We start from the raw sequence: 25,753 nt of genomic DNA, 5'->3' as shown, positions 1-25,753 counted from the left end.
GCATTGTCTCATCAGACCAGAGAATTTTGTTTCTCATGGTCTGAGAGTCCTTCAGGTGCATTTTGGCAAACTCCAGTTGGGCTGCCATGTGCTTTTTACTAAGGAGTGGCTTCCGTCTGGCCACTCTAATATACAGGCCTGATTGGTGGATTGCTGTAGAGATGGTTGTCCTTCTGGAAGGTTCTCCTCTCTCCACAGAGGAATGCTGTAGCTCTGACAGAGTGACCATCCGGTTCTTGGTCACCTCCCTGACTAGGGCACTTCTTCCCCAATCGCTCAGTTTAGACCAGGGATGGGGAACCTCAGGCCCTGGGGCCGTATAAGGCCCGGGGAATCATTTGTTCTGGCCCTCCGAGCTTTTTTTGCTAGTCTCATCTGGCTAGCAGGGTGCCCAGAACCTGCAGCTAGAATCTATGCAGCAGTGCCGCCAGGAGCATCCTTAGGAACCTTTTGACGGTACACCGTTGCCCTTACACCTCCCCGGAGCATCCTAAGGATGCTCTGGGTATTGCTGTAATCAATGGCGATTGTGGCCCCGCCCTGTGTGACATCACATTGAGGGACCAGGGCCTGCACCGGCCCGCGAATGATGTTAAATACATTAAAATGGCCCTCTACAGAAAAAAGGGTCCCCACCCCTGGTTTAGATGGCCGTCCAACTCTAGGAAGAGTCCTGGTGGTTCCGAACTTCTTCCATTTGCGGATGATGGAGGCCATTGTGCTCATTGGGACCTTCAAAGCAGCAGATCATTTTCTGTACCCTTCCCCAGATTTGTGCCTCGAGACAATCCGGTCTCTGAGGTCTACAGACAATTCCTTGGACTTCATGCTTGGTTTGTGCTCTGACATGCACTGTCAAGTGTGGGACCTTATATAGACAGGTGTATGCCCTTCAAAATCATGTCCAATCAACTGAATTTACCACAGGTGGACTCCAATTAAGCTGTAGGAACATCTCAAGGATGATCAGTGGTAACAGGATGCACCTGAGCTCAATTTTGAGCTTCATGGCAAAGGCTGTGAATACTTATGTACATGTGATTTCTTAGTGTTTTTTTAATTAAATTTGCAAATATCTCAAAAAAACTTTTTACACGTTGTCATTATGGGGTATTGTGTGTATAATTTTGAGGACAAAAATTAATTTATTCCATTTTGGAATAAGGATGTAACATAACAAAATGTGGAAAAAGTGAAGCGTTGTGAATACTTTCCGGATGCACTGTAAGTTAACCACATTTCCCTTCTACTGTACTTTCATTTCCCGTCGGTTGCTTCTATTGAGTAAAACACAGCTACTACTAGGGCAGGAGACTATTAGCGGAATCTGAGATTTAATAAAATGCTTTCAATAGAAATCATATTGAATTGTCCTAATGTCAGAAGCTATTTTGCAGTGATAAATATTTGTACAGTATTCAGTAGCTCCTGATTATTTTCAAGCTTCTAAAACCTGAACCCACTTTCATCAAGTCTAAATATTGCAGAAAATGATTTTAACGTTCACCGTTGTTGTGACAGAGAAATTGTTCTGCCTCCCACTAAAACGCAGCTTGCGGCCCACAGATTATCTGCAGACAAGTGGACCGCTGTACTTATAAAGCCATTTAGGTTTATAAAGTCATTATTTGCTATATTTGTTTTTGTACTTGGTTACCAGCAACAGTATTTTTTCCCTTCAAACACTTTGTTCTTTACATTAAAAAAATAAAATAAAATACTGTATACTCATCGCTAAACAACAACGATTAAAACGTCAGGACGGAATGTTACAAATATTTATTTTTTTCTTATTTTAAATTCAGAACTCACAATTGACAGGATATTTGCAAACCACTGTCGCTATTGTTTTCTCTGTGTTGTACCGAGAGAAATAAACCATAGACGGAATGAAATAAAATAGTTGTATCTACGCGTGAGCTGAATGTTTCAATTGTTAATGTCTGATTTCAGAGGGATCTCTCGCACCAAGGAGAGGGCTGATGGGAGTCCTCACTGATCGTAATGACGGAGACATTCACAAGCGAATGGAGGGGGGCAAGGCAGGCCCATGACCGATATTCGCATTTACCTCCGAGCTCGCATTATGTCCAAATTCTGCGCAAACCTGATTCAAAGTGTTCTGAGCTCTCACGTAACCACCATCTCTGCTCTACTCACTACAATAGAACCGATTGGGTGGTGCTAATTTCTTAATTGCTGCAACCATATTAGGAATAATGAAATGATGTGTTTAAATACTATTCTGCTGTTTTATTATTGAAATGGGTAACAATACAATATATTGATTTCTGTAATATCAGTTAGAGGAGGGGTCAGCAATCCCTGGTACGCAGAACAGTTTTAAGCCAGCCTATATTGCCTCCTGCGACAACGGAGACTTGTTTCACCAACAGGGTTCCCCTCCTACAGGGCTAGCTGATTCTTTTGTCTCCTGCCATAAGTGCCTGACGGAGTGCCATCTAGTGTTCCCCAATAAGAGTGCTGTCCCCCAAAGGTTTCACTTCTAATGTCTAAGGGGGTAGGACCAAAACTACTTCACAATCTTTTGACCAAATGGACTTGCCAGGCTCTGGTAAATCGACCCAAACATAATCTGCTATTAGCCAAGAGTCAGAGGCAAAGTCCTTTTCACAGATGGTAATATGACTACAGTCAATCTTAACGGGCGACCTAGAGTGTGTGCGAGTTCAGTGTCTGATTATAGTGGTATCAGAAGATGGGACATACAGATCTCTTACGTATAGTAATTATCAAGGGGCATACTCATCACTACAGAATATACTGCAATGACCTTGGCCCGTGAGGACAATTGAAGATTGCTGGGAATCATTTTTAAATGTAATTTACAGCATTTAGTCACAGGGTTTAAAAACCCCTTATCAGGAAAACCTTACTCATTCCAGTTTCAAAGGAGGAAGAGAAAACTTTTGAAAAATTCCACGAGAGGTTCTAAACTTGTACGTTACAGGCAGAAACGCCTAACTCATGCAGGGAAAGGGTTAAGAAGCCAGGCATAAGAAAATCAGAGGTTGTGTAAGAGAAAAACAGAAAACCTGATTTTAAAATTGTATTACAGCCAAGTGCTACTCGCACCACAATTAAATAACGTTTAATGAAATCAATACTTTAGTTGGCTGCTGAAAAAAGAGATCACATGTGAGAGCCTACAGCTCCTGACAGCACGGCACCAGGGACAGGGGGAATAACACAGGCAGCAAATTTCATCTTTAGGAAGTCTAACCCCGGTCAGCTAATGTAATAGCACAGTGGTAATAAAATGGACAACACGGACACCTGAAATTATAGGCTAGAAGGGATTTTATAATCTACTGTGGCCTCAAGGTGCAAAGTTTAGTCTGATGGAAAATCAATTCTACAACAAGTAGCCACATGGTTTGTCCACATTCACAGCCAGGCTGGAGAGACCTTTCAAAGCGATTTCCACCAGCAAAGATTTCCAGGCTCATTAAATTGAATGCATATCAGGTAATATATGTAATATGAGCATACTGTAAGCCGTGACTGCAGACGATTAGATATAGAGGGGAAATTGAGATCTCAGGCCCCCCGGCAGCCTCCATTTATCATTGTAGCATTGAAAATGCAATTTTCCTGACTTAATGGACAGTTCCTGGGATTACACAGTATGAATTGGTTGCACTGCATATTGGATATATATCTCAGTATCTGTAGTATGAATGACAGCCCAGTGATACTTCTAGAAACGGCACAACGACCTCATCTTTAAATATTACTAATCGGAGTCTTTCCTCTGTTTCTGTGATATAGAACAGGCGGCACATTTAAATCCGCCACTTTAAATGGGCCACGGAGAGTGTGTGAGCGGCAGGTTCAGATTAAGGACTGTGGGGGCCCTAAAGACCAGAGCCAACGAGAGTTAACGGGTCCTATAAATAGGAATGTTATCCTTATAGAGACCAAATCATTACTAACTCCCTCCCTCCTTTCTAGCTGATAGCTCTGGATCCTCCGTACTTTGTTCTTTCTCCTCTCTAGTCTTGGCAATTGCTACACTACTCTACCACTCCCCCCCCCCCCTCCCCACTGACGGCACCGCTACACTGTGACTTGCAATATGACAATGACACATCGGGGAGAACAGCAGAGAGCTGGGCACTGCCAAGAGTTGTGGTGAGAAAGCGTCTCCAATGTCATGTAGGAGCAAGGTTCCGCTGGATGCGGCAAGAAGAGGTCGGCAAGCAAATGCCAAGTGTCGCTAACAGCTGCCGTCGCAGTAATGTCATATTAGTATGCAATAACAAAATAGCATACGGTCCAGCTTCCTGGTGGTCAGGGCCCCTAGGCTGCAGCCTATTCAGCTTACCCCTGGTGAGCAGGAGGGCCAATCAAAATTCACAATATCCATAATTGCGGTTCTGATTGGTCCCTCCCACTCACATGGGCCCATTAAGCTCTGGGACAATCAGTTACATATGACTGTATCTGGCTGGTTAATGTAAAATCTGTACATGTTAATATAAAGGAAATAAATAACATTACAGATTCTTGAAGAACGGGAAATAAGCGTGCAATCCCCACATACAATCGGCGACTCAGACACAATGCTTATTTTCAGTTTATTAAAAAACTTTAGAGACATTAAGTTGAAAAATAAAAGACCCAGCACCACTATGATCATTAATTCTCCGTTCAGAAGAACTAAGAGCCAGAAGCAAGAAAACAAAGAGCCCAAACTCCTCTTCATCTAATTAGTGGCAGTCGGAAGCAGAGTCTATACATCAAAGCAAGTTCTCTAAGTGATGGCCGGCCAGGCTATGGCCTATACACAGCACCGAACTTCATCCTGAGTGGGAGCAGCTGGATCATTATAGGTGCAGGATTATGAGGATGTGTGCTACATAAGTGCCCTCTGTGCAGAGCGGCATACATGGTGATTACCAGGCCCTTGATAGAGACAGCATACAGTAGTTATAATAATAAAATCAATGCTTCATTAAAAAGAACTACAGCTGCAATTGCAAGTTGCCAATCCTGTTAGCGGACAGAGACAAAGCATTATAATGATGATTATTGTGCACTATTTCCCTTATTACTAATAATGCAATGACCCCGTCAGGATACTTTAGGAAACCGGTAGCTCAGTCTTACTGATTCACTAATTCTGTTTCTCTGCCTTCCTTTAAGCCAAGCCTTTGCTTTCTCCGGGATATAAACTGCAATGACACTAGTTATTATAACACTAGTTATCAGTATTCAATTGTTTCGCCCCCTTACGCGCCCGACAGGAGCTATTCAATTGTTGCTCCTGTTGGACGCAATCAGCTGTCGGCGCACCTTTTCAGCTCGCAGTCCCAGGGGGGTGCGAGCTGAAATGGGCAAATAGTGACCTGTTTGGGCGCCCAAACAACACGATCAGCGCGAAAATGGGCATCAATTGAATAGCACCCTGCGAACTCCTGTCACTTTAGACGGGAGTTACGGACCGCGAGAACAATTGAATACCGCTCAAAGTGTTGTTATAAGTGAAGCGTGGAAAAGGGGAGGCAGAAATGTGACTACAGAAAACTGGATGCACTATACATAAAGCGAGACAGGTACACATATAATAGATACCTGTACCATACGCCCACTTAGGCCCGGTGCTAGGGTGTTGGGCGCCTGCTGCAGACTATAAATATGTCCTTTTGCCATGCCTCTTTACAATCTTTCATATGTTGTAAAATAAGTTATTTGACTCCTATATCTGTATTCACCTTGTTTATTGTTCCAATAAAACGATGCTATAAAAATATTCCCCCCCCCGGTTCTACATTTTACACCTATAACAAGGCAGGGGAGGCAAAGCTGAGGAGCTAGTTAGGCAAACTTGCACCTGCCTCCTCCCCCTCTGGGGCAGACAAATAAATCAGGTCCTGACTGTGCGGCTGCGGGCATAAATTACATATAAATTCAGGCCGCGGGCAGGTTAGCAATCTGGCTAATGGGTGGTCCGGTCCCCCCCCCGGACCACCCCTTATGCTGGGTACACACTACACAATGTGTGCACCCAGCGACAGAAGACGACGCGATGGAGCGATACATTGCGCCATCTGTACACACTGCACTTAGCAGTGGACGGCGGCGCGATGTGTCAATCCATGCGGCACTTAGCAGCAGAGTGTCGCTTATTGCGTCGTTCCATCTGCTGTGCAGCACAGCAGATAGGACGATACGATGAACGACCTGCGGGCACGCTCGATCGGGGGTACAAACTAGGCGATCCGCACAATATATTGTTCCAATCCGCGTCAAAACGATTAATTGTGCAATGCATCATATACCGGGCCCACCCATGACACTGCTGCCGCAGCCTGCCTGTCATGCAGGGAGTGCGCCTCTCCAGCCCGACGTCACCCTGCAATGCTTACCCCACGGACCGCATCACGCCGGCCCTGCTCCCACTATCACCAGCTTGAGAAACACCTACGTTTTCTGATATATAACCATGATGGTAAAATACACTGAAGTATCACCTGACATTACACTGCAGCTCTGATAAGAAGTTCCCCCCCCCCCCTCCACTACAGCTAGTATGAGTGCCACCTACATCTTCAGGAAAATGTCTTTATGGGATCTGATACAGGACAAAAAATTGACCCTCCATTGTGACATCACCAGCCTGCATATGAATTCACCAATCCCTGCAGAGGAAGTCTGCCAAGCCAGTCACACACACTCTCTGCTTGCTCAGGTAGAGCAAAACATCCCACAGAGGAGGGAGACCTATTTAGCCAAATATAAACTCTTATTTCTTTCTTTCTATGTATATTATTTAACTCTGCAGAATTGTGCTATATATTCATTTAAACTGTGTCTTTACTTTTATTTAAAGGCTGAATTATCACCTAAGAAAACATTTTACGATGATGTCCCTCGTCTACTGCAGAACCCCAGGGGCTTCTCTGCACAGCACTGACCAGAACACGGGGCGGCAGTGTGTGACGGGGAGCACCTATATATATATATATATATATATATAGATAGATAGGTACTACACAAAGCGCTACACCCACAGCATTCTGAATGTCCGAATGCTTTAATAGAAAGTCCTCCACAGATACACTTCCCAGAAACTGGTGGCAGCTAGATGTTCTCCAGAAGGACCGTCGTTGCACTGTCCCAAGTATTTTTATGTAAAACAAAAGGTGAAAACATAGCGCCTCATAGTGTAATCATTTTGTTAATGTGGATATTTAAAGAAAAATAATCAAATGCCCGTACCAGATTGGTTATATGCACATACATATAACCTAACACTCTTGGAACTCCGTATTAGGGTTCTTCCACTCTTTAACTGGCACCAATATCACATAAATTCAGAGGGACTATATAGAGAAAAGAAACATGCTCTCATGGTGTAGTATTAACACAATTTTATTACATACACCCCTCAAACTAAACCCACAATTACATTAAAAATTCTTTCAGATTTGCTTATCTTAAGGGCCAATGCCCAGCTGGAGGAAACCCGTCCTCAACGCGTTTCGTCTCTTACGCTCTCTAGGCTGGACTTCGTCAGGAGGATGTCACTAGGTGATCTTGTCTCCTATTTATACCCCTTTGATGTTAATTGGAATGGCCATATGCGGTGTTTCCGGCGCCGCCATTATTAACTGTACTGCGCATGCGCGGGGACCACATCCCGCGATACTTTTCGGACGCCATTTTGAAAACTGGTGTGCAGCACCAGAAATAGCAGGTGCCACCATTTTTGATGTTGGCGTGTGTGAATCCACACCCGTCCTCGCATACCCTGGGACCGAAATCCCGCGATACTTTTCAGACGCCATTTTGGAAACTGGCTTGCAGCACTAAGAAACACGGGTGCCACCATTTTAGATATTGGCGCTTGTGGGTATTACTAATCCATGGCTACAAGGCACAAAAGGTTTTTATAAATGTAACACGTGTAATATATGTAAATACACAAGCAAAGTCACAAATAAGTTTTATAATTTTAATGATTCCCACTTTTTTAAAATAAAGGACCTAATGAATTGTTCAACTCCATGGGTCATATATCAACTTGAATGCCCCGGTCATTTAAAGTATATAGGAAAAACTCGAAGAAATCTTAAAATAAGAATACAGGAGCATGTTCGCAGTATTAAAAACAAGTTGGACAACCACTCTGTACCTAAGCACTTTATGAAACATCATAATGCAGATCCTATAGGTTTAACCTTTAAAGCGATTGAATTGGTACAATTAGGAGAGAGAGGAGGTGACAGAGAGAAAAAACTCGCAAAAAGAGATGTATTGGATATATACATTAAATACAATGGTCCCACATGGTCTAAATTAATCTTTTGAAATTGTACCATTTTTGTAACCAATATGTGTATATATGTATATCCCTTCCTCAAAAAATTGGGAATAATGACCATTGTTTTTATGTGATATTAATGGAGGAATTTTAATTGTCATTTTTATGAATATATATTTTATATATGTGACATTGTGTATGTATATAGGTGTTATCATTTTTAATGTATTTAATGTATTATGATTATTTATAGATTCAGTTGGTAATTTCATTTTAGAACCCTAGTATTACTGTCTCTAAAACTATATACCTCGGAAATATATGTGTTTATACTATAACATATGTATTAATAAGATGTAGTCTATGCCAAAATGGTGGAATATGATGATAATGTCTACTAGAAAATGGCCACCGGAGATAGTCAGATGACTCTGTTTAGGTCCAAATACCGGGTAGTTGCCCGAAATGAAGCCGATAGGATTACAATAGGAGAATGCGGGACAGCTCTAACGGAGCTGAGTGGATAATAGGAAGCATGTAGCGAGGACGGGTGTGGATTAGTAATATCCACAAGCGCCAATATCTAAAATGGTGGCACCCGTGTTTCTTAGTGCTGCAAGCCAGTTTCCAAAATGGCGTCTGAAAAGTATCGCGGGATTTCGGTCCCAACGTATGCGAGGACGGGTGTGGATTCACACGCGCCAACATCTAAAATGGTGGCACCTGCTATTTCTGGTGCTGCACACCAGTTTTCAAAATGGCGTCCGAAAAGTATCGCGGGATGTGGTCCCCGCGCATGCGCAGTACAGTTAATAATGGCGGCACCGGAAACACCGCATATGGTCATTCCAATTAACATCTAAGGGGTATAAATAGGAGACAAGATCACCTAGTGACATCCTCCTGACGAAGTCCAGCCTAGAGAGCGTAAGAGACGAAACGCGTTGAGGATGGGGTGACGTGTGACGCCAGCACTTTCCTCCAGCTGGGCATTGGCCCTTAAGATAAGCAAATCTGAAATAATTTTTAATGTAATTGTGATTTTATCCAGGGGTTTATTTTGAGGGGTGTATGTAATAAAATTGTGTTAATACTACACCATGAGAGCATATTTCTTTTCTCTATATATTCCCTCTGAATTCTGAACATATGTGATATTGGTGCCAGTTAAAGAGTGGAAGAACCCTAATACGGAGTTCCAAGAGTGTTAGGTTATATGTATGTGCATATAACCAATCTGGTACGGGCATTTGATTATTTTTCTTTAAATATCGACATTAACAAAATTATTACACTATGAGGTGCTACGTTTTCACCTTTTGTTTTACATATATATCTATATCTATATATATATCTATATCTATATATATATATATATATATAGAGAGAGAGAGAGAGAGAGAGAGAGAGAGAGAGAGAGAGAGAGAGAGAAAATGCCCTTGTGTACCTACCCTTGACAGCCAGCAGCTCTGGGACATCTGCAAGTCCCCTATGTGCCCCAATGGCATAGAAAAGAAAAAAGGATTATTATCCTTACACTAAATCCATTTCTTTGAAACCATTAGAGGACACAGGGCATTCTAGATATCACGGCTATACCCAAATGTGACCGCCAATTGTCTTATGAAAGGTTAAATACTTTATTATCAATAAAATAGCTTTGCTGCATAAGAGTGGAAAAAATACTGTTCTAAAAAATAAATTAAGATTTAAATATTTTTGTTTATCAGCATAAAACAGCAAAAAAAGAAATGGAGGGGACTAATAAGACAAACTTGGTTTTAGCCATTGATTTAATTTAATCCGCGACATGGGGAACATAGAATGCATCATCAGGGTTATTTACGTTTAAAGGACACGCACTGGAACTCACTTCTCCATAGATAAACGCTGTCATTTCATCAGCCTGTTCAGCGCATGTCTTTCATTATTTAAGCTGCATAATTCCCAGAAGCGTTTATACAGTACATGACTATAATACAATTACATGGCGGCAAGCAAGAGAGAATGGGATGTAAGGTATACTCGCCGAAGCCGTGATGGGCTCGGTGTGGATGCGGTGAGCTTGCAGAGCCGGCAGAATACGAGGTCTGAAAACCTGCAGTGTTTTATTGGATTGCATTCGCAAATCACTCAAGAAAACAGATTATTCCAGAGGCTGAATTGCCTGTGATTGCTATAATAAAGTAACATGGTAGAGTGCTGACCAGAGCAGAGATGTAAGTCATCCTGTCCACATATAGCTGTGATATGCATTCTGTGCATGAATTACTACTTAGATGTCAGAGGAAACATACAGCCATGAATCGTCTGTGGAATAACTAAGTATGTATAATAAGTGATTTTCTTTTCCATCTATGTAACAAATAAACATTATTGTTCATTTAAAGCAGAGGTGGGAACCTTTTTTCTGCAGAGGGCCATATTGATGTATATAACATTATTCGCGGGTCTGGTACAGGCCACGCCCCCTCTGCATGACATCACACGATGGCAGGGCCATAATTGCCGGTGATTACAGCAATGCCCAGAGCATCCTGAGGATGCTCCAGGGAGCTGTAAGAGCAACGCTCTGACCATCTGAAGGGCCATAAGTACGATCCAGGTGGCACTGCTGCATAGATTCTGGCTGCAGTGTGCCACTCTAGCCAAATGAGACTAGCAGAGAAATGCTCAGCAGGCCAGACCAAATTATTCAGAGGGCCTTATATGGCCTGTGTGCAGGAGGTTCCCCATCCCTGATTTAAAGGATGTGTGGAGTCTGATATTCTAGCAGGTCCTCGTCTCCCTCATTAAGTTGGGAGATTTACAGATGTGTCCTCCAGCATCTAGCCTCAATACGCCATACGGCACGAGATACCTGGAGCGAGGGAGCCGCCAGGTCCAGGGCAACTCTGCCAGCGCCGGGCGTCTTTTTTGCTAAAACTGCATCTTAGTTGCAACATGATGGGACTAGAATGCCCCAGGAGACGGCACTGATTAATTCGATATGCGGCACTCGTATATATCTGTGCGCGGCTGAGTCCGTAAATGAAGCACAACAGAACTTGAAGTGGAAAAAGCTGCGACAACTGCATCATAGAACTTCGTATGTAAGCACTTGTGAGTCGACACGGCCAGTGCCGGGAGTCTTTTTTGCCGAAAATTTGTCTTATAATATGAAGGGACTAGAACACACCAGGAGACGGCACTGATTAATTTGTTATGCAGCACTTGTATATCTGTGCGCGACTGAGTCCGTATATGAAGCACAAATGAACTTGGCGTGGAAAAAAGCTGCGGCCGCTGCATCGTAGCACTTCATATACAGGTTCAGACTCAGTCACTGAAAGATATAGAAGTGCCGCATATCAAATTAAGGAGCACAGTCTTGTAGGGGGATGTAGTTCAAATCTCGGCGAGACGGGATGCGGGCACTCAGAATGCCGTCGCCGAAATCCCGACACCAGTCAGAATCCCGGCACCGGCATCCCGACTGCTGACATCCCGACAATAAGTATTGCTAGGGCCCTAGGGGGAGGGTTAGGGTTAAGCTGGCCACACACTAGACCAACGTACATCCAACCAGCCAACTAGTTGATTGGTTGGAATGAAAATCTGGTAAGGTACGATAGCAAATGACAATCAGCAATTTGCTCCCGAACGCCGGAAAATGGACAAAAACTGTTGTTTGAACAAATAGTTTAGATCAAACATTTAACAAACTTGTCTAAACGACCACTTTCATCTGTTTTCTGGCATTTAGGATCAAATTGCTGATCATCATTTACTTCCATTCCTTACCAGATTTTCATTCCAACCAGACAACTAGTTGGATGGTTGGATGAAAGTTGGTCTAGTGTGTGGTCAGCTTTAGTCTGCGGGGAGGGAGGGTTATAATTAGGATGGGGGGGGAGGGGGTCGTTAGGGTTAGGCTGCGGGGACGGAGGGTTAGGGGTAGGATACTTACTGGCAGATGTCTGCATTCTAGCCCTGACGGATGCCGGCGTTGAGATTCTCACCGCCGGGATCCTGAGCACCGGCATACCGTACGGTGCTTCCTAGTTGTTTCTCTACTAAGATGTATTTTTGGTCTAAAATATGGTCATTATGTCGACGTTGTACATGTCAAAATTCAGCATGTCGACACTGATGTAATGTTGACATGATCATAATTCCGATACAGTGTTTTCCATGTCTATCTTTTGCGAAGCAGATTTCATACGACAATGGGCCTGATTCAGACCCACTCGCAAGCGGCTGTCCGCTCGCAAGTGGGTCGATGTTGTGCACTGCGCATGCGCACGACGGCGGGAGCTCCGTCGTGCGCATGCGCCAGATGCGACGAGCGAAGGAAAGTCCTTCGCTCGTTGTGTCTGATCAAAGGGGGCGATGTTGATTGACAGCACGCCCCCTTTGGTGGGCGTGCCTCCCTGACGGGGGCGTTCCCAAGGGAGCGCCTACCGTCAGAAGCCGGCCCACTGACATCACTAGTGATGTCAGTGGGAGTGATTTTGGCTCTGATAGAGCCAAAATCACTCCGGGCCTTGCGGTTGAAAACCTCAACCGCAGGCTCCGGCTCGCAGTTTCGATGGTCGCGATGGTCACGACCATCGCGGCCATCAAACTGCACGCTCGTATAGGCGTTGGGTGGTGACCCACAGCTATACGAGCGTCCAGGAGGACGCTCCAGAATTATGGAGGGCAGCCCTCATTCAGAGCATGCGCTCTGCTCAGAGCGTACGGCTCTGAATGAGGGCCAATATTCATTATCCAGGGTTTGGCATGGCGACATTTTAACCATGTTGACATCATGAATGTCGACTTTCACTGTTGGCATCATCACTACATCCCCTCCTATCACAAAGCTCAATCCTACAATCTCTACTGAGCTAAGAACAAACAGATACATCCTGGCTATGTGTCTCCTGGCTTTTCATGACCAACATTTTAAAGAACTTTGGGAGGTAGAATCTGGGACCTTGAAGGAAATCTTTTGGGAGAAGACCCCACTCCCTTGAAGTATTGATATAGACAAATTAATTCAATTAGCTCATGCTCTCCCTTCTGGTTATATTATATTATTTGCCTCAGGTAGAATATATAAAAAGCCAGTGTCCAGATAAATTTTTTAAATTCGGGTACCCTGGAGGGATTTGCCCTGCAACCAATGCTGTCGGCACAATACTGCTCTCTATTAAAGGGACTGCCATCTTTTGGCCAATGTACCTTACCTTAATGTGAAACAGCGCCCAATGATCCTTATAGCCGTCTGTACATTTTCTTGAACAGTGACAGAATGCGGACATGGTAATATTAAGCAGTAGCTATTTAACAGACCATTTATTAGACATGAGACAGATAACATTTTATTCTTACACTAGAATGGCTAAACATTACTGGTTAACGTTGCACTCTGCACGGTGCCATGATTTCAGCAACCGCCTGTTCACCTGCGTAATTTATGTATCAGACAAATAATAGCGGTTGCTGGGCTTTATGTGGAGAGGTCAGTGAGGCACACACATCTGCACCACAGCAGGTTTATGGAGGAATGGGAAGTATGTTATCTAATCATCATATCACGCACGGCTGCCATAACCATATGGCTGTTTCCTGACATGGTGTTTAATAGGTCTTGAAATGAAACCTGATCACATGAAAGCAGTGACAGAGACATCTTATGTATTGAGCAATCAGTGTTCTCAGTATAGGTCCCCAATAAATTATTATAGAATGTCTGACAAAAGCCAGACAAGATATAAATTTATTCTACATATCTAGAGCTACATATAGTACATGTCGTACCTGCGGCTCACACTGGAAGGTGCGGGGGAGAAGGAAACTTCTTCTATATCGGAATCGTTGTCTTCAATTTCCTGAAAGCAAAAGAGACAGATGGCTAGAGATTGTGGTTTTCCTTTATTTATATGGCTCCCCGAAGTGTATGTAACGCCGTACAGGGAAATTACAGTAAGACACAAAAATAATCCAATAAATTCAAAAGGACAGTACAAGGGGAAAATAAATCACACAGCGAGATATCTATAGTGTACAACTGAGTGACAGATAATAGCAATATCGGACAGTGGGCCTGATTCAGCACGGATCGCAAATTGATAGCAGCGTAATCGGGCGCGATGCTTCCGGTAAAATATGCTAACGTCTGCCACCGCAGTCCTCCGTATACATCGGTAACATCGGAGAACATCGGCCCACCAAGCACAATTACAGGTCCGACCTGTCTCAGAAATTTAAAGTCTCGTCGCACGCAGTGAGTACTCAGGCTGCATAGGCAATCGCAGTGGCTAATTTATGCAACGGCGTTCAAACGACCAGGCACGCCTGCGTTTCTGCAACCACTCCCCTGTCACCACCCCCAGACGCTCCCGGCCTGTCACTCACCCTGCGATGGATTCCTGTCTGCGTGCGTAAGTTGCAGTGCGATCGCCATGCATGCGCGGTACGTAACAATCAGCCAATCTGCGTACGCGGTTGCAATTGCGATCCGTGCTGAATCAGGCCCAGTGACCCAGTTCCCTTGGAGGGCAGACAGACAGGATGAGAGCTGAGGAGTGAGAGTGCGCTGGAGACCAGGATAGTGCAAGGTGGGAATCAAGTGGGTGGAGGGCCCTGCCTGTGAGATCCTACAGTCTAGGGGAGTGTTGCTAAACTGAGAAGAGATAAGGAGGGAGGACGGAGGGCATAGAGTAAAATTGTGAGGAGGGCTGGTAGGCTTTGATGAACAGGTGAGTTTCCAGCACTGCAGGCTGGCAGGGGGTCTTATAGGTGGGTGAATGAAACATAGAAGTGGCCACACAGGAATTTTACTGGTCACCTATACACAATGGAGAATGTCATTAGTGGGCAGAACTAATATTAATAACAGTGCAGCCTATAAAATCACTAAGAAGCTGATATAGGATATAAACTTTAGGAGTAAAAAAAAGTCTTCTTCAGGATGAGCTCTGCGTTGTGCCAAAGTACAAAAAGTACAAAACCGCTTAACAGACAGAGTTTAAAATAATAAGGACGAACTGCTCTAATCTACTGTTACACAACCACACCTGTCATATCTGTACAGTATGTAATCTCTCCTTGTGTCCTCAGAAACTCATATATTGGAAATCCAGAAGCCTGCCATTAAAGTAACACTGGAGTTGCCAGAAGGAGCACACCCAGCGGAGGACTGCCATACAGTACATGAGGCTTTTCTTATCCATTTATAACTTCATTTATGAACCAGTCAAGACCATTGTTTTACAGATTAGTGGTTTCTCTTCCCCTTAGTATTGACCATGAAAGCAAAGTAAAAGTTCACATGGCGATTACAGACCCGTCATCACCCTCACATCTGGTTCTAGCATGATGCACTGGGTTCCACCATCATACATGGGATATAAGTCTGATGCATGGGGTCCAGCCTGATACAAGGGACATCTCCATTTTTTCGAAGCAGCTCCTCTGTACATTGCACGCTTATCCTGAAGCGCAAGGTCCTCTCTTTCCTTTAATTAAAGTATAACTTGTCATGTGAATACAGGTATAGGATCTATTATCCAGAATGATGGAGTGTTCGGAGTGTTTTTAATGTAATTTGGGTTAACATTAATCATAATTAATGGTTTAGCAGAGCTTCCCATATTAATTTAGGACTTTGTGATCATTGCTAGTTGCCGGCATTCCCGACAAGGTTAGAATACCGACACTTGTCGGTAGGTATTCTAACCACCCCCCCTCCCTACCTTAATCCTCTCTCCCCGGTGCCTAACCCTGACCTCCTGTGCCTAAACCTAACCTCCCCTTCCCTGCACCTTAAACCTCCCGTCAGTGCCTAACCCTAACCCTTCCTCATAGTGCCTAACCTTAACCCTCCCCCTAACCCCAGTACTTACCTTCGGGATCCTGACACCGGTATTCTGACTAGCATCGGGATTCCGGCATAGGCATTTTGACAGCCGGAATCCCATCAGTGAGGATATTGACCGCATCCTATTTTGGGTCACTTAAGAATACAGTTCCACAGGTAACTATAAAGACAACTAATGAAATGACTGCTTTCCATTTCCAAACTGTACTACAAAAATGACAGTCAGAATCCAATTAGTTCATATGGACAAAACTCCTCCCTTTTCAGCACGGTTACTTGTAGGACAGCGGTTATAAACGCCCCCATTGTTAACGCAGTTACACACTTTATCCATAAGAGCACAAACTACAAGAGACCTACCTCTGAATAATTCTTGGCAGGCACAGTTCGTGAGGAAGGTTGTCTTGCCGACGATGACGGTTTAAATGCTAAAATTGGGGGCAAAAAATGGAGCGTTTGTAATGTTAGTCTCTTTTAGGAAACCACTGGCCATACTATTGGTTTATAGAATGTCAATAAGGCATAGAGCCAAATGTAATCGGGTGACAATTGAGATAAATGGAAATATACAATAGCAATAAACTCTCACATTAGTCGAGTTTTATCTTCAAAATGGGAAAACATCTGAATGAGAGTTTTTTAAGTCTAAAGATACGTGAGTTTGCCTGTTCTCGGACTCTAGTACATTGGCCGAGTTTAAAAAGTGTGAGAGAGTTTACTTCTAAACTCTCACCCAATTACATTTGGCCCATAATATTCATCAACTTCACTTACAGAGTAGAGTTGTTTTATGGAAACTAGATTTAGATTACAATATGTGGCATGCAATTAATATTCTACAAAGTTAATTACAATAAAAAATAATTAAATATTGAACAAATGACGATGGAACGTAGCTCATGCATACAAAGAATTACTCATTTTATTTCCATCATAGCAGCACTTGTCACTTTGAGTAATAATGTGCAGTGACGTGTAAATTGTTGGAAAGGACAAAATATACTCTACTTGCACTCAACAGAACTTGACAAGCTAGTTTAAAGGGATTGTTTTAATCTACATAGACCACATATAGGGCTTTATTCAGAGGCGGCCGTATGGTCTACGACCGCCTCGATGTTTGTCTAGTGCGCATGCGCACGAGGGAGCCGGCTCCTTCGTGCGCATGCGTGAGACCCGCTACGACCGACAGCGGTGGTCGTAGCGGGTCTCTTTCCAAAGGGGGCGAGCTGTCGATGTTGATTGACAGCTCGCCCCGTTTGGAAGGCGGGCCGGGGGGGAGGCAGCCCAAACGGAGGCGTTCCCATGGGACGCCTGCCCTTTGAGGGAGGCCCCACTGACATCACTAGTGATGTCAGTGGAGAGCTTCCGGCTCTGACAGAGCCAGAAGCTCTCCGGGGCTTACGACAAGTGAGACCCTACCCTAGGGTCTCGTAAGCCCCGATGGTCGCGATGGTCCTTGACCATCGCGACCATCACCCTAGCGGTCATTAGAGCTGTGGGTGTTAACCCACAGCCTAACGACCGAAACAGAGGCGGCCGGTCAGGATGAAAGCATCCTCCCTATTTCTGAGCGACCGCTTGCATCCTCCGACCGCCTCTGAATGAGGGCCATATACCGGTTATCCGAAGCAAGATGACCTGAGTCAGTTTACAGATTACTATTCAGAGCACTTGTGCTCATTTTCCCTGCAGCATCAAACACTGCAATACTTCTATAACACTTCAATAGAGCTCTATGGACAAACAGAGCCCTGCAGACAGCACTGATAGAGTCTCCAAAATAAATGGTGTAATTTGTGCAAATGTGATGTACTACTACTATTAATCAGCTTTCCTTTTACAAACTGTGAAGGAAAAGTGAAACCTGATTGGTTGCTATGACTGGTTGTTACTTAAAAAGTGAGTTACGGAGTTGTTTAGCCTGATTGCCAACCAACCAGATCGTCTGACGATTAACAAAGTGGCTTCTGGGTCACATGGCAGATCAGGTTGTTAAATGGCTTTGGGATAATGCCTGTATTATAAAAAAGGAGACATCCATGTCTGTACTAAACTGAGTTTAAACTAAAGCTGGAACATGCCTGCATATTGCTGTCTATTTTGATCAACTAAAATGCCTAACAGCATATGTGCCTATGTACCATCGTCTGACAGGGCCCTCCATTGTATGCTATGAAACAGGGAGTTTCTTCGCCCTGTGCGCCTCACAGCGGGCCAAGTCCAGACAGCTAGTTTAGTTGAAAAAAATGTGCGGCATGTATGTGGCCAGATTTGGGTTACTCTTAGATTAGACACGGGCAGAGGTGGGTATCTTTACATTAAAACATGAAATTATCTGTCAAATTGATCACTTGTATATACTGTCTGGTCTGAATATAGCTTCAGTCTGGTGAGTACACTCAGATATGGACTGGAAGTGCCCAATCTGCCACTTACAGTGGAGGCAGCCATTTTCTGGGCTGAACCCATACTGGCGAGGAGAATGCTGTCAGTTAGCAGCTAGTGACATCATGATCTGTCACTTTTTCCCAGCGATTATTGGCTCATGCACAAAATGGCTGCTACTTTAGTCATGATTATTTATGCAAATAGAATTTTTTTCTTTGCAGAAAAATCCTACAGGTTGCACATCAGTGACCTACGATTCTATTTCTATTAACTGTAAAGCTTCATACACACACAACGAATTTGTTACCAACGATTTTATGAACGATTTTCTGTCAGATTTTTTAAAGTGTAATGAACGATTTTTTGGAACTACAAACGATTTTTGCATATTCCCTTAATGAAAATCGTTGAGTTGACAAGTCTGACTGAACTAAAAACGTGAACGCGCATGAACGATAATCGTTCATTGTTTGACTCAGAAAGTGAACGATTTTTTCAAACGATTATCGATAAACGATATAGTTTAACAATAATCGTTAAAAAAATCGTTGTGTGTATATGCAGCTTAAATACTAAGAAAAGTTCACTATCGCCCGGGTGATTTAGTCGGCATGAGAAGAGAACTCCACGTGACTTTATAGGGTCTCAGCGAATGTGTCAGTACTACAATGGCTGGGCCTACACTTATGCCGTATTATGCAGTAACAGAGAAACATTTTCCTCTCTCAAATGAACCTGCTCATTATACACACCTGCATTTGCATTTAAGGTTACTGTAATACTTATGAAAAATATTATAATATCGTGAGATGGGTCAGCCTGGAGCGGGAATGTAACACCGGAGTGATGGTTTGCAGGACGATCCTGGGCTGTGTTTGGTAACGCCGAATGAATACGGCAAGCTTAGACAGCGCAGTCTTAATATGAAACTGCAGTCCATCAAGACGTAATCTGCTGGCAATTACTGCCCATCTGCAGAGTACGTTGCCATGACAAACTAAAGTTCTAATTACCTCTATTACATATACACTGTATTCTCAGCGTGCGTCTCTATCCAATAAATTACTGCGTTTTTCAGGGACCGTGAACAAAGGTAAAGAATATTTTCAACCCAGTATAGACTGTTGTGTTCGTGTATTTGATTGGATATGTACTTAGGCGCACGAGAACATGTGCAATTCAGTATTACATAAACGCTAATTGAGAGGCATCTGGCTGATGCATTTTATATCTCCTGCCATTTCTTTTAGTGTAACTTAACAGACAGACTCAGCAGTATCAAAAAGACAGCTTCTACCACTGGGAAAAGGGGAAAAATAATTACAGCAGGTTTATTTTTTTGTTGACATAGTCCACAGGTTCTCAAACTCAGTCCTCCAAACAGTGCATGTTTTTCAGGTCTCCTCACAGAATCACAAGTGAAATAATTAGCTCCACCTGTGGATCTTTTAAAATGTGTCAGTGAGTAATGAGTACACCTGTGCACCTGCTGGGTGACCTGGAAAACGTGACCTGTGTGGGGTCCTGAGGACCGAGTTTGAGAACCACTGACATAGAGCAAACCGGTTATTTTATAGTTAACCATTTTAAAGTAGTAATTCAAATAGATTTCTTGATTGAAATTGTACCCCCTTTTTTATAGCAAGTGGCATCTACCTTAATAGATGATCTTTTGACTATTGATACTTCTCACTTATTTTGAAAAAACAAACAAAACATAAAGAGCGTACACACTAGACGATATGCTCCCTGAGCGATATCTTCTAGTGTGTCGGGGGCAGGATGTGCTCAGTATCGTTCATGACATTGAGCACACCCGCTGAACGATATCATTAACGATATCGTTCAGCGCCGGGCTCTCTCCCCCATTCCTAAACATGCAGCAACCTGACGACATCGTCAGGTTGGCCTTCATTTTTACTTGATGAACGATAATGACGAACGACCCGCGGGAACGTGCGTCGTCGTTATCATTCATCTTTTTTATTTTAAAAATGGACGATAAAGTGAACAACTGAAGGATAACAATATCGTTCAGTCGTCCACTTTAATCGCCCAGCGTGTACGCACCATTATATTGTCTTACAAAAATAGAGAGACCCCATGAAAGTCTTTATATGCTGGATAACGGTTACTACTTGCAGTTCTCACTATTTTAATAGCAGAAAAAGTTTACATAAAAAAAAATAGATAATTAGCGGGAAATAAAGAAATAATATCCATGAAATATGAAGACTTGCACCAGGTCGTTAGTTATTAGTTTTTAAATGGCCTGTGGGCTGCGGAGTATAAATTGTGTTACAAATTCACGTTGGGTGGAGCGGTTGTCTGTTCTGGATTATAAATACGCTGTTCTCTTGCAATGGTCACGTGTGACATTTATTTCTACAAACATGAAACATACATTTTTAATAATAAGGCAACACTGGGTCACTGCTGATGGATTAATGACAGCCATAGGTCATATGGCAATTTTATTTAATGATTTATTTATTTACAAATGAAGTTGTTTATATAACACACACATATTCCGCAGTGCTTACAGAGAATAGTTATTATTATTACCAGTTGCTTATATAGCGCAGCATATTCCGTTGCGCTTTACAATTGGAAACATTTATAGAACAAAACAGGGTAATAACAGACATAGAGGTAAGAGGGCCCTGCTTGCAAGCTTATTTACCTCAGTCCCTGCCACAGTGGAGCTTACAATCTATGGGCCTGATTCAGAGGCGCTCGCAAAAAGCGAGCGCTCGCTCTGAATCAGGGCGGTCGCTGTTTTTTTTTGTTTGCGGCCTCCTGGCCGCTCGCATAGCTGTGGGTGACCACCCACAGCTATTGCGAGCGGCCAGGATTATGGTCGCGATGGTCAAGACCATCGCGACCATCGGGCTTGTGACGAGACCCTTGTGGTAGGGTCTCGTGGCCGCAAGCCCCTGAGAGCTTCTGGCTCTAAAAGAGCCGGAAGCTCTCCCACTGACATCACTGGTGATGTCAGTGGGGCCCACAAAGGGCAGGTGTTCGCTTGGGAACGCCTCCGTTTGTGAAGCCACCCCCGGCCACGCCTACAAAACGAAGCGAGCTGTTGAACAACATCGACAGCCGGCCCTTTTGTAGTGAGTCCGGGAGCGAGTGCTTTTCGCGGTCGCTCCGGGGCTCGCGTGCACACTGGGCCTCCATCGATCCGCTTGCGAGCGGGTCTGAATCAAGCCCTATGTTCCCTACTGTATGGACACAAATACACACTAGGGCAGTGATACCCAAACTGGGTGCTGTGGCACCCTGGGGTGCTTCAGGGCACTTACAAGAGTGCCTCGGGTTGGTGGTCCAGTACCAAGTAACATTATTTTTAGTCAGTGTGATAGGCAAAACCAGTGCTAATGGCTGCCAATCAGATAATATGTGGACAAAAACAAGCGCATACCTGAACCTAAGGATGACATATTAGCACAATTGACCTCATTTAAATTTTGCTGAATTTCTCAATAAGAAACTTTTGGCCCATGAGTGCCGTGGAGAAAATGCTGATACTCTATAGTGCCGTGATTGGAAAAAGCTTGGGAACCACTGCGCTAGGGTCAATGTGCTAAACCTAGACGAGGGAGAAAAAGTAAACTCGCTGAATCATAATGTTTATTACTCTACAGTATTTAAAACATTAACAAAAGAAAGGCGTTATTCGAGTCTATTCCATAGTGACACTGCCAGCTTACATGGCGAAACGACATAATAGAGTGATTGGGGCGCACTCAGCCGCATCTCACCCCACCACAGCCGGATCGAATGACTTTATATCTCATTATGACAGGTGTCTCTTATTCCTGTTGTATATCTCATTATGACAGGTGTCTCTTATTCCTGTTGTATATCTCATTATGACAGGTGTCTCTTATTCCTGTTGTATATCTCATTATGACAGGTGTCTCGTATTCCTGTTGTATATCTCATTATGACAGGTGTCTCTTATTCCTGTTGTATATCTCATTATGACAGGTGTCTCTTATTCCTCCTGTATATCTCATTATGACAGGTGTTTCTTATTCCTCCTGTATATCTCATTATGACAGGTGTCTCTTATTCCTGTTGTATATCTCATTATGACAGGTGTCTCTTATTCCTGTTGTATATCTCATTATGACAGGTGTCTCTTATTCCTGTTGTATATCTCATTATGACAGGTGTCTCTTATTCCTCCTGTATATCTCATTATGACAGGTGTCTCTTATTCCTCCTGTATATCTCATTATGACAGGTGTCTCTTATTCCTGTTGTATATCTCATTATGACAGGTGTCTCTTATTCCTGTTGTATATCTCATTATGACAGGTGTCTCTTATTCCTCCTGTATATCTCATTATGACAGGTGTCTCTTATTCCTCCTGTATATCTCATTATGACAGGTGTCTCTTATTCCTCCTGTATATCTCATTATGACAGGTGTCTCTTATTCCTCCTGTATATCTCATTATGAAAGGTGTCTCTTATTCCTCCTGTATATCTCATTATGACAGGTGTCTCTTATTCCTGTTGTATATCTCATTATGACAGGTGTCTCTTATTCCTGTTGTATATCTCATTATGACAGGTGTCTCTTATTCCTCCTGTATATCTCATTATGACAGGTGTTTCTTATTCCTGTTGTATATCTCATTATGACAGGTGTCTCTTATTCCTGTTGTATATCTCATTATGACAGATGTCTCTTATTCCTCCTGTATATCTCATTATGACAGGTGTCTCTTATTCCTCCTGTATATCTCATTATGACAGGTGTCTCTTATTCCTGTTGTATATCTCATTATGACAGGTGTCTCTTATTCCTGTTGTATATCTCATTATGACAGGTGTCTCTTATTCCTCCTGTATATCTCATTATGACAGGTGTCTCTTATTCCTCCTGTATATCTCATTATGACAGGTGTCTCTTATTCCTCCTGTATATCTCATTATGACAGGTGTCTCTTATTCCTCCTGTATATCTCATTATGACAGGTGTCTCTTATTCCTGTTGTATATCTCATTATGACAGGTGTCTCTTATTCCTCCTGTATATCTCATTATGACAGGTGTTTCTTATTCCTGTTGTATATCTCATTATGACAGGTGTCTCTTATTCCTGTTGTATATCTCATTATGACAGGTGTCTCTTATTCCTGTTGTATATCTCATTATGACAGGTGTCTCTTATTCCTGTTGTATATCTCATTATGACAGGTGTCTCTTATTCCTCCTGTATATCTCATTATGACAGGTGTCTCTTATTCCTCCTGTATATCTCATTATGACAGGTGTCTCTTATTCCTGTTGTATATCTCATTATGACAGGTGTCTCTTATTCCTGTTGTATATCTCATTATGACAGGTGTCTCTTATTCCTCCTGTATATCTCATTATGACAGGTGTCTCTTATTCCTCCTGTATATTTCATTATGACAGGTGTCTCTTATTCCTCCTGTATATCTCATTATGACAGGTGTCTCTTATTCCTCCTGTATATCTCATTATGACAGGTGTCTCTTATTCCTCCTGTATATCTCATTATGACAGGTGTCTCTTATTCCTGTTGTATATCTCATTATGACAGGTGTCTCTTATTCCTCCTGTATATCTCATTATGACAGGTGTCTCTTATTCCTGTTGTATATCTCATTATGACAGGTGTCTCTTATTCCTGTTGTATATCTCATTATGACAGGTGTCTCTTATTCCTCCTGTATATCTCATTATGACAGGTGTCTCTTATTCCTGTTGTATATCTCATTATGACAGGTGTCTCTTATTCCTGTTGTATATCTCATTATGACAGGTGTCTCTTATTCCTCCTGTATATCTCATTATGACAGGTGTCTCTTATTCCTCCTGTATATCTCATTATGACAGGTGTCTCTTATTCCTGTTGTATATCTCATTATGACAGGTGTCTCTTATTCCTGTTGTATATCTCATTATGACAGGTGTTTCTTATTCCTGTTGTATATCTCATTATGACAGGTGTCTCTTATTCCTGTTGTATATCTCATTATGACAGGTGTCTCTTATTCCTGTTGTATATCTCATTATGACAGGTGTCTCTTATTCCTCCTGTATATCTCATTATGACAGGTGTCTCTTATTCCTCCTGTATATCTCATTATGACAGGTGTCTCTTATTCCTGTTGTATATCTCATTATGACAGGTGTCTCTTATTCCTGTTGTATATCTCATTATGACAGGTGTCTCTTATTCCTCCTGTATATCTCATTATGACAGGTGTCTCTTATTCCTCCTGTATATCTCATTATGACAGGTGTCTCTTATTCCTCCTGTATATCTCATTATGACAGGTGTCTCTTATTCCTCCTGTATATCTCATTATGACAGGTGTCTCTTATTCCTGTTGTATATCTCATTATGACAGGTGTCTCTTATTCCTGTTGTATATCTCATTATGACAGGTGTCTCTTATTCCTGTTGTATATCTCATTATGACAGGTGTCTCTTATTCCTGTTGTATATCTCATTATGACAGGTGTCTCTTATTCCTGTTGTATATCTCATTATGACAGGTGTCTCTTATTCCTCCTGTATATCTCATTATGACAGGTGTCTCTTATTCCTCCTGTATATCTCATTATGACAGGTGTCTCTTATTCTTCATGAGTGTAGATTTCTACACCAGGGTAAGTTACCTCAGTAACCGCCGGCTACAACTACTATTCATTAAGGCACTCTCCAAAAACGGGATGCTGTTATAATACTGACAGTTGGGAGGCATCACGCCGGAATCCCGACACCTGTCAGAATCCTGGTGACGGGGGGCTAAATTGCTAATCCAGAATGTTGCAAAATTCTAACTGAGCATCATTATCAGAATGAGTAAAAGGGTGTATACTTTAACCTATATCATAGGAGTACAAAGTTTATTTGGGAATATGCTGAAATTCTTTTTATCAGTACAATATATTAAATTGTCTCTTTTACCCCCCCCCCAACGGAATTACCAATTGATGTTATATTCTCTACTCTATCCTGTTCTCCTTTAATTTACACTGTCATCAGTTGAGCTCTATAACTGAACACTGTTTACACAGGTTATCACAGACTGGGGCAGAGGATATATCCTTAGAGGATACACCTCTCTCATCTACCTTTTACTGCCCATGTGGCACATGGTAGAAAGCAGAAGGGACATCTCCATGTGTACACTTTATTTCCGCTATCTACAGTCAGGTGCATAAATATT

General features: G+C 42.8%; 1 protein-coding gene across 1 annotated transcript in view; it reads right to left on the bottom strand.

Annotated features, from left to right (window-relative positions):
- Positions 1-25,753, bottom strand: part of MRE11 (MRE11 double strand break repair nuclease) — a 266,838-nt gene that overhangs the window by 32,712 nt on the left and 208,373 nt on the right. The window contains exons 17-18 of the mRNA XM_088455727.1: positions 16,500-16,567; positions 14,078-14,148 (exon numbers count right to left, since the gene is read on the bottom strand). Coding sequence (XP_088311853.1) covers positions 14,078-14,148; positions 16,500-16,567 — 139 coding nt within the window. The remainder of the gene's footprint in view (positions 1-14,077; positions 14,149-16,499; positions 16,568-25,753) is intronic.

The sequence above is a fragment of the Taudactylus pleione genome, unplaced genomic scaffold (assembly GCF_031769625.1).
Source record: "Taudactylus pleione unplaced genomic scaffold, aTauple2 ptg000667l, whole genome shotgun sequence".
In the NCBI taxonomy this organism is placed as follows: domain Eukaryota; kingdom Metazoa; phylum Chordata; class Amphibia; order Anura; family Myobatrachidae; genus Taudactylus; species Taudactylus pleione.
The sequence above is the reverse complement of the archived record's forward strand: the minus strand, read 5'-3'. Positions and strand labels throughout refer to the sequence as shown.